We start from the raw sequence: 16,582 nt of genomic DNA on the forward strand, positions 1-16,582 counted from the left end.
CCACGAAATAAATGGAGTACCTTCCCGTGCCCTGCTGATCCTGCGGCACGGGAGTAATGGCGCCCAGGTCCTCTAGACGCCGAAGGGTGGTCCGGACAGCGGCGCGCTTGACGAGAGCCTTGCAGGGTGAGATGAGGAACTTGTCCACCGGGAGCCGCACAAAATCTAACGCGTAACCGCCTCTTATCACAGCGAGCACCCATTGGTCGGAAGTGATTCTGGTCCATGCCTCGTAAAACAGGGTGAGCCTCGCACCCACGTAAGGTACGAGGGCGGGCGGCAACGAGGAATGGACCCGTCTCGTTTCATTGGGCCGACTTGGACCCCGAGCCGGACGAGGGTCCACCGGTCCTGTTGAACTTCTTCCCTCGAAAGGACTGCGACCAGGAGGATGATCTAGCCGATCCGGACCGGTAGGACTGACCCGACCCTGTCGCCCTCTGTGGCCGCTGCCGACGGTTAGACCGGAATCTGTTTCTCGCCGAGAAGGACGACCGAGGTCTGGGTCTATCTTCCGGCAACTTAAAAGCCTTATTCTCGCTCACGAACTGCATCAGGTCGTCCAGCTGCTTACCAAACAGGAGCTTTCCCTTAAAAGGTAACGACCCCAGGTGGGCCTTGGATGCCCCATCCGCAGCCCAGTTACGAAGCCAGAGGAGCCGACGCGCCGAGACCGCCGCTACCATAGCTCTGGCCGATGTTCTGAGCAAATCGTGCATCGCATCAGCACTGTAGGCAATCACCGCTTCCAAGTTATCCGCCTGAGTAGCCTCCCCGGAGGAGAGGTCGGCATTTGCTTGCAGGACTTGGGCCCACCGGAGACCCGCTCGCAGTGCAAAAGTACTGCACATGGCTGCCCGCACCCCCAGTGCGGACACCTCGAAGATCTTCTTCAACTGCACCTCCAGCTTCCTATCTTGGATATCCCGGAGGGCCGTAGCACCCGTAACGGGAATGGTAGACCTCTTTGTCACTGCTGACACCGCCGCGTCCACCCGTGGAAGGCGCAGCAATTCCAGAGCATCCTCTGGAAGGGATAAAGCTTGTCCATAGCTTTACTCACCTTCAGCCCCAGTTCCGGGGTATCCCATTCCCGGAACAAGATATCTGAGACCGAGAAGTGAAAAGGGAAAGCCAGCGCAGGACCCGCCAGGCCCAGCAGCACCAGATCCATCTTGACTCCTTGCCGGGACTCCACTGGTGGAGGATCCACGCCGATCTCATCCAGGATAGTCGGGATAAGGGGAGAAAGTTCTTCCCTACGAAACAGGCGGACAACCTTGGGGTCATCACCCTCAGCCGCCTGCGGGCCCTTGCCGGCTCCCGGCTGGGGGCCTGTCCGTCGTCATCAGGGCCCTCCTGGCCTTCGGGGGCTCCCGGCATCGCGTCCTCGTCCGAGGAGGCGGTGGACGGCGTCTCCGAGTCTTGTGGTTCACCACGCGGCTGTCTCTTTTCCCGCGGCCCACCCCGGGCATCCCGGGTCCGAACGGCTCTCTTCTGGGGCCGGGAACGATCTTCCTTCCCCCCGGAAGCTTTTCCCGCTTTCAGCCTAGACTTTTTGTACCTTGCGAGTTTCTGCAGCAAAAGCGAGAAATCTTCTGAAAACGAGCCCTCCGATCCGGAGGAACCCTCCACAGCACTCGGGGTCCCCGACCCACGGGGTCCCGGGGGCTCTCCCCCCGAAATCCTGGGCTGTGGCGACAGCGAGGGAGGCTGGGCGCCATCTTGGAGGGCCCTCCTCGTGGCGTCCCTCACGCTGGACAGGAACGGATCCAAAGACGCGGCCTCCAAGCCTCCAGGCCGCGACGGCGAACGGGCACCCCGCGATCGACCCCCCCCCGGGCGACCGCCGACGAGCCCTCGCCCCCGGAGACGCAGCTTGAACAGACCCCGTCCCGGGAGAGACGCGCGCACACAGCGCCGCACGCGCGACACGCTGACCCTCTCGGCATCCGCGGCGACGAACGGACTCCCCAACCAGCGCCGCCCTCCCGCTAAGCGACCGCACGAACGGCGAAACGACGGCGAAAAGGGAGAGAGAGCCGGCGCCGCAAGGTCAGCAGAAAAGAAAAACCCCTATGCCTTTTTTTTTTTTTTTTTTTTTACTTAGGTGCTAGCCGTGGTCCTGCAGTCTTCAGCTCCAGCGGGGGTGAGTGAACCGGGCTCCCCGGTGTCACCCCCGACGCTGCTGCCAGCACAGGCCGGGTCCTCGACCCTCAGCAGCGGCCTCGACCTGGAGGGGATGGTCCTCTCAGGACCTTCCAACCCTCCTGGGAGGCTCCCCCGACGGGAGACTTCTATCTTCTTCTTTATCTTCTTCTCTTGTTTTTTGTTTTTTTTTGCAAACACTCACTGCCCTAACTACTTAGGACTAGATAGAAACAGAAATAGATCCCTGACTGACTACCCCGAGCCAAAACAACCAAGGATCCCCGAGACTGTGGGTGGACCTGCCCCATCTGCTGGAGACAGAGAAAGACTGAGGGGCTGTGGGTGGCACCTTACTATATGTAGGGAGCCCGTCAAGTTTTGCTCTGTCTCCATCTGCTGGTGCGGAGTCACAACCCAGGTGTCTGGACTGATCCGGGTACGTACAGGGAACCCATGCTATAATTACACGATGTTGGGTTCCATATTAGGTGCTACAACCCAAGAAAGAGATCTAGGTGTCATAGTGGATAACACATTGAAATCGTCGGTTCAGTGTGCTGCGGCAGTCAAAAAAGCAAACAGAATGTTGGGAATTATTAGAAAAGGAATGATGAATAAAACGGAAGGTGTCATAATGCCTCTGTATCGCTCCATGGTGAGACCGCACCTTGAATACTGTGTACAATTCTGGTCGCCGCATCTCAAAAAAGATATAATTGCGATGGAGAAGGTACAGAGAAGGGCTACCAAAATGATAAGGGGAATGGAACAACTCCCCTATGAGGAAAGACTAAAGAGATTAGGACTTTTCAGCTTGGAGAAGAGACGACTGAGGGGGGATATGATAGAGGTGTTTAAAATCATGAGAGGTCTAGAACGGGTAGATGTGAATCGGTTATTTACTCTTTCGGATAGTAGAAGGACTAGGGGACACTCCATGAAGTTAGCATGGGGCACATTTAAAACTAATCGGAGAAAGTTCTTTTTTACTCAACGCACAATTAAACTCTGGAATTTGTTGCCAGAGAATGTGGTTCGTGCAGGTAGTATAGCTGTGTTTAAAAAAGGATTGGATAAGTTCTTGGAGGAGAAGTCCATTACCTGCTATTAAGTTCACTTAGAGAATAGCCACTGCCATTAGCAATGGTTACATGGAATAGACTTAGTTTTTGGGTACTTGCCAGGTTCTTATGGCCTGGATTGGCCACTGTTGGAAACAGGATGCTGGGCTTGATGGACCCTTGGTCTGACCCAGTATGGCATTTTCTTATGTTCTTCTTATGTTCTTATAGATGTGATATAGGGAGGAGATGAGAAGAGAAGAAAGATGACTGGACTTTGGCAGTGTGTATATAACATGTTTTCTCCTTTTTCTCAGGGCTCTCTCTGAATTGCCATAAGTGCTTGAATACTACTGCAGTTGAATGCTCACCTATCTCTGTGTCCTGCAACGAGGGCGAAATGTGTATAACAAGGTTGGAAAATAACACAGTGGGTGAGTGCCGTGGCTTTCAGGTGAAGGCTGTTCCATTTCTGGTTAGGTTCTAGGTCCCTGTTTTGTTCAATAATCCCCAAAATACAACTTATATTTCCAATTAAAGGTTTTCAAAAATGAAATATTAACCTCTTTTTTTCCAATTATACACAAGCATGTGTCACTCATGCTGGCGGGATTTAAGTCCCAAGGGCACAAAACATATCTTCTCCTAGCATGTAGCCAGATGGACTCAGAACAAATGGGTATAGTGAGCTCATGCTAGCAGTTGGAGACGTCAGCACGTGGTACATATACCCCCGCAGGAAGTGCAGAAGCTCAGTAATTTCCGTCTCCAAAGCAGTTTGGAGCTCCTTCACGCTCGCTGCGCGTTTTTTTCCAAATTTCTAACGACTTAATTCAAAGAGGATCTTACCTACAAGAAGAGCCCCGCACTCCTGCGGTGATACCCTAAGGTCCCTCCCCCAGTTGAGTTTCCCGGGGGAGGGACCTTAGGGTCCGAGGTACGAGCCTCGGTCCGGTGACCAAATCGCGGCAGGGACCTTGCCCCCCGAGTGAGAAGGGCTCGGGCGCGGCATAGAGGCGCTTCGGTCCCGATCCATCTGCGGTGAGGACTTGGCCCCTGAGCGGACGAGTTCGGGCGCGGCCTAGAGGCAGCGGGTGCACCTCCTCGAGCGCAGCAGTGACGGTACTCACCCTCTCCCCCCGCAGCCAGAGACCGCCCGGGTCGCAACCTGGAAGCGCCGAAGACGAGGTAAGGCAGACATCTTGTATTTACTGGTCTCCGAGGAGCGAGGAGTAGCGGGGTCTGCCTACGTGGAGACCCGCCAAGGAGGTCGCCATCTTGCCTGCCTGCTCGTCATTGCTCTCCGGCCCTGTTCGCTGCCCAATCAAGTGCTCAAATAAGGTTTAGCGCATAAGCGAGGATTGAGCGCATATGTCGGGCGCGTATGCTGGGCGCATAAGGATTGAGCGCATATGTAAGTTGGGCGCACAAGGATTGGGCGCAGGTTTCCGCAGGGCGCATAAGGATTGAGCGCATATTTTACGGATTTCTGCGCATAAGCTGCGCGCATACCGCAAAAGCGCCTATTTTTGGCTGGGAACGTACCAGCTTATAATTATGACAGACGCGAGGACGAGTATGAGAGCCCATGCGTCCACAGCAGCGGCACCTCCAGATTCAGGCATAAGAGCTCTAGGCCTCTGCTCAGCATGCCATCTCAGAGCCATACCGAGAGAGGAAGCAAACTCCCTTTGTGCCCAATGTGAGGAGGCCCTGGGAGCTTCGGGCCAAGGCTGGTCTCAGCCAAGATTAATTGCCAGCAACTCAGGGTATGCCCCGGACCTTACCGGCCGAAACGAGCAGCAGGAGAACCCTAGAGACCTGGTGCCCCTAAACCTAGAACCTGCTTCGCTCTCCTGGGTGGAATTGTTTAAAGGAATTCACGCCTTTGTCAGGATGCAGTCTGATCCCTGAGCGGACCCCCACGCTCCGGTTGATCCTGTCCCTGGACCTTCGAGACCTAGGCACGGCTGTCCACCACCCGAAAGCCCCACCTTTGGGGATTCGGATTATTCTGAGGAGGAAGGCGAGCTCCCCGAGGAGGGAGAACTGCCCTCGGGGATAGAGCCATATCGAACCATGAGACGCTTCTTTGTGAAGGAGGATCTCCCAGACCTGGTCTCTCAATGCCTGTCGGAACTTGCTATCCCGGGCCATGGCACCCTAGTGGAACCTAGAATGAACCCCCTGCTGGAGGGCCTTCGTCAGACGTCCCACCATTTCCCCTCCTACAAAGCAGCACAGCAACTAATTGACCTGGAGTGGACTGTGCCAGAGGCCTCATTTAAAGGGGGTCGAGCCTTGGCCAGCATGTACCCCCTGGACCCGACAACCAAGGAGCTGCTGGCGTGCCCTAAAGTAGATGCTATAATTTGCGCAATTGCGAAACGCACCACCATTCCAGTGGAGGGAGGGGCGGCCCTCAAGGATGCACATGACCGGCGCCTGGACGCCATTTTGAAACAAGCCTTTGAGGTGGCAGCCATGTCCCTGAGAATTGCGACTTGCTGCACAGTGGTGACGCGTTCCTGTTTGTCTCAAGCCAGAAACAACACCCCGGGCGAGGACATGGAATCAGCTCTCTCGTTCCTCACTGATGCTGCCTCCGACCTAGTTCGCACGGCAGCCAAGGGAGTGTCCTCCTCAGTGGCAGCCAGGAGACAACTCTGGCTACAAAATTGGTCGGCCCACTCATCCTCCAAGACTCGCCTGACGAGAATGCCCTTCAAGGGTTCCCTCCTGTTCGGTGATGACCTAGAACAACTGGCAACCAAATGGGGCGCCTCTCCGTTACCTCGTCTGTTGGAAGACAAGTCAAGGAAAAGCCAGCGGCCTTTTCCTCGGCCATTCAGAGGTAGAGGCTCTCAACGCTTCAACCCGTATAGGAATAGCTACCAAGCATCTCGTCCTCAGGCCAGGAATCAGACCTTTCGGACTAGGCGCAACAAGAGGGGAACCGGCTCGGGTTCAGGTCCCAGCCGCACCCCACAATGAGAATCAGCCGACCCATCCACGGGAAGTAGCCATAGGGGGCAGGCTAACCCTATTCTACCGCAGACGGGTCGAGATTACTTCGGACAAGTGGGTCCTAGCCATCATCCGACATGGGTACTATCTGGACTTCCTTCGGACCCCTTCGGACAAGTTCGTGGAATCTCCCTGCCACGACCCCATCAAGAGGGCGGCAGTGGAGGCTACTTTGACAAGACTCCAGACCCTAAAGGCCATAACCCCAGTGCCTGCATGGGAGATAAGTTCTGGTGATTACTCCATTTATTTCATCGTACCCAAGAAAGAGGGCACTTTCAGGCCGGTCCTGGACCTCAAGTCGGTCAACCGACACCTCCGGGTCCCAAGATTTTGCATGGAAACTCTGCGATCCGTCATAAGTGCAATACAGCCAGGGGAGTTCCTCACGTCCCTGGATCTGACAGAGGCCTACCTGCACATCCCGATCCATCAGGATCACCAGCGCTATTTACGCTTCAAAATCCTGAATCAACACTTTCAGTTCTGGGCTTTACCTTTCGGGTTAGCCACCGCACCGCGGACCTTTACCAAAATAATAGTAGTGGTAGCGGCGACACTCAGGAAGGAAGGAATTCTCGTCCATCCCTATCTGGATGATTGGCTGATCAGGACAAAGTCGCTGGAGGAGAGCCACCGGGCGACCAACAGAGTCATATCTCTTCTGGAAAGTCTAGGCTGGGTAGTCAACCTCAACAAGAGTTCTCTACAGCCTTCCCGGTCGCTGGAATACCTGGGAGTCCGATTCGACACCCAGGAAGACGAGGTCAGCCTGACCCTAAAGAGGAGATCAAAACTGCGGGACAGGCTCCGGGCCCTGCTAAGCGCCACCCGGCCCACAGCTCGGGATTATCTACAGGTCCTCGTCCTCATGGCGTCCACTCTGGAAGTGGTACCATGGGCGCGAGCTCACATGAGACCGTTACAACGCTCTCTCCTATCCCGGTGGAGCCCACGTTCGCAGTACTACACCGCGCATCTACCTCTATCGGCCAGAGTGCGGACCCAGCTATGGTGGTGGTTGCAGTCCAACCACACGAGCCAGGGATCAAGAATATCCTCCCCAACCTGGACCCTGCTCACCACAGATGCCAGCCTAAGCGGATGGGGAGCACACTGCCAAGAGCTAACCGCCCAAGGGCGGTGGAACAAGGAGGAGTCGGGGTGGAACATCAACCGACTAGAGGCACGGGCAGTCCGGTTAGCCTGCCTGCGATTTGCCCACAGACTTCGCAACAAAGCGGTCAGAGTGATGTCGGACAATGCCACCACGGTGGCATACATCAACCGACAGGGCGGAACCAGAAGCCAACAGGTGTCCTTAGAAATAGCCCCCCTGATGTCATGGGCGGAGATATCACCGCCGTCCACATCGCCGGGAAGGACATCTCCACGGCAGACTTCCTCAGCAGAGAAAACCTAAACCCGGGAGAATGGAAGCTGTCATCCACAGCCTTCCAGATGATAGTGGATCGGTGGGGGACTCCGGGCATGGACCTGCTAGCGGACAGGTCCAACGCTCAAGTACCCAGATACTTCAGTCGCAGGCGGGATCCCCAATCTCAAGGGATCGAAGCCTTGGTTCAGACATGGCCTCAGGGGACCCTGCTATACGCCTTTCCCCCATGGCCCCTGCTGGGCGCCATTATACACAAGATTCAGCGGCACAGAGGCCTAGTTCTTCTAGTGGCCCCAGACTGGCCAAGAAGACCCTGGTACGCAGACATGAGAAGACTACTGGCAGGGGATCCTCTACCCCTGCCCCCACACAGGGACCTACTGCAACAAGGTCCCATCCTCCACGAGGATCCAGCTCAGTTCTCTCTTATGGTCTGGCCATTGAGAGGGCTCGACTGAAGAAGAGGGGATACTCAGGGGCGGTAATAGATACTAGGGGTGTGCATTCGTTTTGAACTTAAACGTAAAATGCTACTTTTTTTTTTTTTTTAACTTAAAAAAGTGATGAGACGTAAACGATCGGATTTCCAACTTATTCAACATAGCTATGTTGAATACGTTGGAAATCGCGATTGTTGATCCAAAATAAAAATTTAAACCCCTCACCTTCCTTAATCCCCCCCCAAAGACTTACCACAACTCCCTGGTGATCCAGCGAGGAGTGAGGACGCCATTTCTGAAATCCTTTGCGAGGAGCACGTGACGTCGGCGCCACGTCGGAGTGACGCGGTGTCACGTGATTCCCCGCGGGTTCGCGCCGGGTCGCTCGTTCGGCCCAAAAGGAACTTTTGGCCAGCTTGGGGGGGCCTCCTGACCCCCCCCCCAAGCTGGCCAAAAGTTCCTTTTGGGTACAACGAGGATTCCGGAGCGAACCCGCGGGGAATCACGTGACGCCGCATCACTCAGACGTGGCGCCGACGTCACGTGCTCCTCGCAAAGGATTTCAGAAATGGCGTCCTCACTCCTCACTGGATCACCAGGGAGTTGTGGTAAGTCTTTGGGGGGGGGATTAAGGAGGGTGAGGGGTTTAAATTTTTATTTGCACGTATGGACATAGACTCAAATTATGGAATTCTCCATATGTCCATATTGACCGCAAATGGGACCCCCTTTCGACTTATGGACATATGAACTTAAACTTTTGCTCTGCACATCCCTAATAGATACCCTCCTCCGAGCACGCAAGTTCTCCACATCACTAACTTATATAAGGATCTGGAGAGTATTTGAAGTCTGGTGCGAAGCCCGCAGCACCAATCCACATGTCGCTAAAATCCCCATTATTTTGGATTTCCTGCAAGATGGACTTCAGAAAAGTTTGTCCCTCAGTTCCATCAAGGTGCAGGTGGCTGCGCTATCCTGCTACGGGCCTAGGAGTGACGGCAACAGCATCGCCACGCACCCAGATGTTTCACGTTTCCTGAAAGGTGTTAAACAGATTCGCCCGCCACTGAAGTGGCCAGTGCCCCTGTGGAACCTCAACCTAGTTCTGGAATTCCTAGCGGGATCCGCCTTCAGACCCCTCCGAGGCCTGTCCCTCCGTTTACTAACCTTGAAGATGGTGTTCTTGCTGGCCGTATGCTCCGCACGCCGCATCTCAGAGCTACAAGCACTGTCCTGCCGTGATCCATTTCTCAGAATCACCCCAGGGGCTATCCATCTTCGCACAGTTCCCTCCTTTTTACCGAAAGTAGTCTCACACTTCCACCTAAACCAAACCATATCATTGCCAACCATGGAAGGGTTGAAGAAGTCAAAAGAAGGTCGAGTACTGCGTCATCTTGACATCGGCAGGCTGCTGTCCAGATACCTGGAGATGTCGGAAGCAGTACGAAAGACGGACCACCTGTTCGTCCTTCCCAGTGGGAAGAGGCAAGGAGAAGCAGCCTCACGGGCAACTATTGCCCGCTGGATCAAGGAAGTTATCAAGGCGGCCTACGTAGAAGCGGGAAAACCACCACCTCTACAGGTCAAGGCCCACTCTACCAGAGCCCAAGCGGCCTCCTGGGCAGAAACTAGGATGCTGTCGCCTGCTGAGATATGTAGAGTAGTGACGTGGTCCTCCATCCATACCTTCGCCAGATTCTATCGTCTGGACGTCCAGGCCAGGGAGGACACAGCATTTGCAAGGGCAATCCTAAATGGACCTCGGGCAGCCTCCCGCCCAGTCCGGGAGTAGCTTTTGTACATCCCATTTGTTCTGAGTCCATCTGGCTACACGCTAGGAAATGGAGAGATTACTTACCTGTTAATCTCGTTTTCCTTAGTGTAGACAGATGGACTCAGCATCCCGCCCGGCTGCCAATACATATGGCAATTAACAGGTTCGAGGTAAGCCATGTTTTCTTTACATAGGGCATCCATCCTGCCAGGTGTCGACGCCTTCCGCTTGAGAACTCTGGCGGTCTCCAGCTATTGTCAATCGGTCAGATTAATCATGTTAAGTTAATCAATCGGTCAGTCACACATATATCCATAAAGCTTTGCTAGGAAGATTACTGAGCTTCTGCACTTCCTGTGGGGGTATATGTACCACGTGCTGACATCAGATCCGTCTCCAACTGCTAGCACGAGCACACTATACCCATTTGTTCTGAGTCCATCTGTCTTCACTAAGGAAAGTGATATTATCAGGTAAGTAATCTCTCCATTACTCTTCGGGTCGTGCATCCGGCTGGCACTCTTCCCATGCTGACTTTCTGTCCCAAGGGTGCATCCTTTTTGTGGGGTAGCTCTCGCTTATTGCCCAGGCGATGGTGTCTTTCTCTTTGTGTGGTGTTAGCTGCTGCACCCCAGGGTATGAGATGCTGAGACAAACTAGGTACTCTGCATTAAATGTTTACTGATTAAGTAATAATTAAATTAAAGTCCATTTTTTAGTAAAGATGAATTTACAGCTGACTGATGTACAAAGGTGTTTTTTCTCTTCTGGGTAGGTGTCCTTTATCTCCGGTATCTGCGTAAAGCTTCCCATGGTGATTTTAAAATGCACAAAGTTTTCCCAGTGTGCCAAATGGGAATCCTATTGGCGAGGTCCTCTCAAATATGAAAAGTCCTACCTGAGTCCAGTTTATTCACCATCACCCAACCTGTCCTGGTCCCATAAGGTGGAGATCCGAGTGGGAAACTCCAGAATCTTGATCCTCCTTTCCTGATGTTGGTACTGGTGACTTCTCTTGCAGGAAAAGCCTTTAGGAAGTGAGAACCAGGCTATCTCAGCCCTGGAGCCCTGTGCAGAACCTCCCCACAAAACAATATCTGAATACTTGTTCTCTGAGAAATCTCTCGGTGACTGCTGCTTCACTATCACTGGTGCTTGCCCCGCTAGGGAGTAGATTAATGCTCACAGGTCCTCAGCTCTTGTCCTTTGTGTTGGGAGGAGCCTGCTCCAAAGTGAGCAAGGTCTCCAAAGCCATCCCTTCTTGAAAAACAGAAGACATTTTGGCCATAAATAATCTCATGCTGCAGAGTACTGTCACTAGAGTGAGCTCACAGGTCTGCAGCCCCTTTACGAGACTTCCCAAGGGGGAATCTGGCAAAAGTCTGTGCCATTGCAACTAAATAAAGGATGACCCTCTGGCAGGGCATGCAAAGAGAGAGGAACCTCTTCCAAAATAAAATTCACAACCAGGCTGGGAGGACTCTTCAGGGAATGGAAAACTGCATCCTCTCTGCTCTGCAGTAAATGATTGCAAAGATTCCTAAACTGGCTGTACTCAATAGGATGAGGCATCCTATCCAAATCCTCCAGGTTAGGAGGGGCAGAGAGGGATGGAAGGCTCATAGATGTAAACTGGTTCATTTTAAAAGCCCTACGTGTCCCAAGCTGGCAGATATGCACGTGACTCAGCCCGCTGCACACCGCATGGATTTGGAAACCCGCGCAGGTACATGCCTATCTCCCGTTATGCGCATATATTTTTTTCTACCAAAAAGGGTGGGGCATTAGTGTGGTCTGGGAGGAGCATGAGTGGGTCAGAACTGCTCCATGAAGGTTGTGGGTATTTACGCACACCACCGCGTGCCGGTGTCCAGAGCCACGTGACTTCTGCTGGGGACGGCATGTAAGTTGTGTAACAAACAAAAACTAGGCTAGTCAGTAAGGTTTTAGGGCTTGGGGGCTAATAGGTTAAAAGGGAGGCAAATTACCTAGGGGGTTCAAGTAGTCCTCTCCTTTACTAAGGCAAAGTGGGAACAAACTGGGGAAACAGGTAATTGCTTCGGTTTGCGTAGCTACTAAAATTCCCCCACTTGCGGGCTCGCGTCGCCATACGCACGCAGATGCGTACATCAATATAAAATCATGAGCACATGTATGCGCGTATAGCCGATATCATAACTTGTGTGTAGGTTATAAAATCGCCATGTCCATGTGCACACACTGGCAAATGACGCACGTGTGCACTCACACACGGGTCTTACATTTTACTTCAAAGGTTTTAAGCAGGGATCTCGTGGCAGACCCAAGGTGCGCCATACAAGTGTATCATCAATCTTGTGAACTATGCAAAGTATGACCTCTTACAAATATTTTCTTGTTTCCATAGGAAATGATGTGCGTTTGTCAATTAAGAAAGGGTGTGAAAAATACGACCCATTTCTCTGTACAACTCCTAACTTTTTGGACGGTAGTATATTTCACTATGATGCCTTCACTTTATGTTGCGATGAAGACAACTGTAACAGTGGACCTGTCACAAGTAAGGACTCAGAGATAGATTTTCAAATGGACCTAGCTGGCTAACTAAGCAGGTTACCTGCTAGATTTATTGGGATGAAATTCTATGATGGATGCACAATGTTTTGATTGCCGGTATATAAAAACTATAAATAAATAAATAAATAATGAAATCAAACCAAACAAATGTAAAAAGCCTCAATTTGTTTTGGGTAATTAGACAACAAACAAAAAAAAAATCACTGAAATCTGAATTTTTTTTTGTTTTCTTTCAATTTTTCAATGAAAAATAAACAACAGTGCTTCCAATATTTAAAAATGTATCCTTCAAGTCTTCTTGTAAGTCACCTTCCACCCCGCCCCCACCCGCTTGTCTTTTATCACATCCTTGCTGTCTCCTAAGTCGAAATGGGGCAGGAGTGTTCCCCAGTCCTCCCTGTCCCTCCAGATCTGGTATTCAAAATGACGTTAGCTGGCCCTGAGGCAAACAAGCAGTCTGGAGCTAATTTCCAACTCCTTATAGCTGTATCTGCTCAGAAAATGACATGCAATAGAATGCAAAGCTCAGGGTGCTTTGTCTGCAGCTGACAATAAAGGAAACGACTCAGCAACTTGACTCCTAAAGTGATGCATAGTTTTGCTGGGCAGTAAAAAAACATGAGGATCAATTGTAAAGTAGATTCACTAATGGTGCCAGTCAGAATACATCCAAGTGAATTAAGGGAGGGAAGTTCTGGCAGTTCCACTGTTATCTTCTAACATTTCTTTGAAATCAAGTATGGTTTCAGAGGAGTGGAGATAGGTGGATATGGCTTCTCACAAAAGTGGAAGTAAGGAGGAGGCTGGGAATATCAGAATTCCCAGGAAATTCATCTCCCTGTATTCTAGTTCTAGACTTTCCCAGAGAATTTGTCTCCCTGATTTTGGTCTGTCTAGACTGCCCCAGCCTATTTACCTTTGGCTATATGCCCAGGGATTTCACCTCCCTGTATTCCACCGGGCCCGGTATTTTTTTCCAGGGGGTCAATTCCCTAAATTGCTTTCCTGCTCCCTATATTAATCTGCCGGCTATGTCAGACCATTACCTTGTAATTCTGACTGCTTTGTAATTCAGAGGAACACACTAGTCTCCACATAATAGTGCAAAAACAAAAAGTAAGCACATATCCCTTAAAGGTCTCAGTGTTAGTGCAATACAAATGGTACAGCACAAAAAAACAAAGAGAAAAATTTAAAAATACCTTCAGGGATCTTGTGTCCTGTATTCCATTCGAATCGAGAGAAGGGCCCTCGGGCTGTGCTGTCCTGCTTCAGGTCAGCTGGCGTCCTCTCTCCAGCTGCCCTGCTTCAGGCCAGCATCCCTTCTTTGATTCCCGGAACAATGCACCATCTGCAATGAAAAAAGTTTACCAAGGACACAGAGACAGTGTATTTCTCATGATAAAAGCTATATTTCCTATGCGCATAAGGAAGTCAGCTCCAAAGTTTGAGAGACTGACTTAATCAGATATCCAATTGACTGGACTTAAATACAATTTTCCTTTGATTTAGGATCAGAAGGTGAAAAGAAACATTGGCTTACATTAACATTCCTAAGTGCCTTGGGAACACTAGCTAACCTTGAAGACTTGCATCTTTTATAACTCTTCATTGTTGTGTCTGAAATTACAAAGAGATACACTATTTCTTCTGTTATCTAAACTTGAGGCAGTTTCAGAGAGGACCTCAAGACCTAGCAGTGCCTCATGGAACACTTCTGGTAAATTTCCACTAAATAGATGCCCCTAATAAATTTTATTATCACAACGGGTAGATGTGAATCTGTTATTTACTCTTTCAGATAATAGAAAGATTAGGGGGTACTCCATGAATTTAGAACATAAGAACATGGGTCAAACCCCAAGGGTCCATCAAGCCCAGCATCCTGTTTCCAATAGTGGCCAATCCAGGCCATAAGAACCTGGCCTGGATTGTCTATTTCATATTACTGTTTATAGTAATAGCAGTGGCTATTTTCTAAGTCAACTTAATTAATAGCAGGTAATGGACTTCTCCTCCAAGAATTTATCCAATCCTTTTTTGAACACAGCTATACTAACTGCACTAACCACATCCTCTGGCAACAAATTCCAGAGTTTAATTGTGCGTTGAGAGAAAAATAGCTTTATCCGATTAGTTTTAAATGTGCCCTACTGCACAATGTAAATAATATCCATTAAGAGACATTACGGCACAATGTAAATAATCTACCTCTGTAAAGATTATATAATTCTTGTCTATTCTTGTCTCCTTCCTCCCCCCGTTTCAACAACCTTGTTATATTGTAACTTTTTTACTTCCTTGGCACTGGTTAAAAGAACAAAGTTATTGCACCCCTTGTTATTTGTAAACTGGCATGATATGATTGTATCATGAATGCCGATATAGAAAAGCTTTAAATAAATAAATAAATAAATAAATAAATAGATAGATAGATAGATAGATAGATAGATAGAACAAAAAAATATAGGCAGATCAGCTGGGTTTTAAAGATAGGAGCTAACAGGGTAGAAAGGAGGCTATTTAACTAGGGAGGATTGAAAGTCCTATCCCCTATCTGGGGAAAATTGGGATCAAACTGGAAAAAGTGGTAGTTGCGTTGGCATTCATGTGTATTAATATCCCCCAGTTACAATGGTAGAAGCAGCATTTACATGCATAGGCACGCGCCCACTTAAAACTGCAGACACAGGGTCGTGCGGTCAGGCTATTTTACAACATAAACTTGTGTATGTTATAAAACGGCAGAGTCCCTGGGCACGGGCTGATGAACATGGGCACCTCTTTAAACTTTACCATCTGAGTCCTTTAAACTAGAAACTCTTGCCACAGAATCATGAAAGATCTGCTGCAGGAAACTTGGGGCTCTGATTTTAAAGGTTGCTTTAATTGTTTTTTCTTGTTATTGTTATACATGCGTAACTTGAAGGTTTTTGTTTATTGTAATCTGTAAGAGCTATGTCAGTGACCCAGCACACTAAACATCAAATTAAATAACTAAAAACATTTTCCTAGAAGAGTCTTGCTGAAATCCTTTTCCTTCTTGGTTCTTAGTTCCTGCACGAAACACCACGCTGAATGGCTTGCAGTGCCCATCCTGCTATGTTGAGGGTTCTTTAAAGTGCACCAAGGAAGAGACGATTAATTGCACTGGGAATCAGGGACAATGTGGCGAGTTGTATGGTGAAGTAAGGAGACCAGGTAAAGTACTGCAGTTCTCAGTTTGATGAAAATCTTATCTAGTCAAAAATGAACAGAACCATTATCGAAATTTTGATCTTCTAAATGTAGGCGAAAGCTGTAAATCCACCCTGAAACCTTTCAAAAATGGTCAGGTATGCAACAGTTTCTGTGTGTCAAATATTATATCTCACATAAATCTAATCTGATTGGACTAGATCCCAGGGCCAGATCCTGGAGCTGGAGAACAACGTAGAAGCAATGGAGGGACATAAAGGGGGTATTTTTCAAAAGAATGAAATTGGAAGTTAAGCGTGTACCTGACATGTACGTGTACAAGTAGAATTTTGTAAAAACTTGAAGTCTGCGCAGTTTAGGGGTGTTCCCAGGTGGGGTTTGAAGGGTTGCACACAAGTTAAATAAGCAGTAAGGACCGGATTTACGCACATAACCTGTCTTACGCGTGCCGGGCCTATTTTAAAAAGGCCAGGAGGCGCACGTAAAGCCCCGGGACACGTGTAAGTCCTGGGGCTTTAAAAAACGGGCGGTCCGGGGCAGGGTGGGGCAGGGCCGTTGTAGCTCTGTCGGAGAATCGCGTGCCAGCAGTCGGCTGGCGTGCACAACTTGCGCCTGCCCGGAAGCAGGCGCAAAAGGTAAAATAAAGGTCAGGAGGGTTAGAGTAGGGCTAGGGGGGAAAGGTTAGGGGATAGGGTGAGAAGGTTAGGTTAGGGGGAAAGGAACGGAGGAAGACAGTGCGGCTTGGTGCCTTGCGTATGCCAACCCCGGATTTTATAACATGCGCATGGCTGCTGTGCATGTTATAAAATCGGGCGTAGATATGCGCACGCCGGATAGCACGCACACATGTAGGCCGCACGTGCTTCTTTTAAAATCTACCCCTAAATGCGCATAAATAACCAAACTTATATGCAAGCTTTTAGATATGAAATCCCGTTTGATTCTTGTCTGCAGTCTTTTGTTGGGATGT

The 16,582-nt window shown here is 50.1% G+C and overlaps 1 protein-coding gene across 1 annotated transcript in view; it reads left to right on the plus strand.

Moving 5' to 3' along the window:
- LOC115076170 (phospholipase A2 inhibitor and Ly6/PLAUR domain-containing protein-like) overlaps positions 1-16,582 on the plus strand; it is a 54,366-nt gene that overhangs the window by 19,180 nt on the left and 18,604 nt on the right. Inside the window, exons 2-4 of the mRNA XM_029577314.1 lie at positions 3,530-3,646; positions 12,245-12,397; positions 15,469-15,615. Coding sequence (XP_029433174.1) covers positions 3,530-3,646; positions 12,245-12,397; positions 15,469-15,615 — 417 coding nt within the window. The remainder of the gene's footprint in view (positions 1-3,529; positions 3,647-12,244; positions 12,398-15,468; positions 15,616-16,582) is intronic.

This window comes from Rhinatrema bivittatum, chromosome 14, assembly GCF_901001135.1.
Source record: "Rhinatrema bivittatum chromosome 14, aRhiBiv1.1, whole genome shotgun sequence".
NCBI lineage: Eukaryota > Metazoa > Chordata > Amphibia > Gymnophiona > Rhinatrematidae > Rhinatrema > Rhinatrema bivittatum.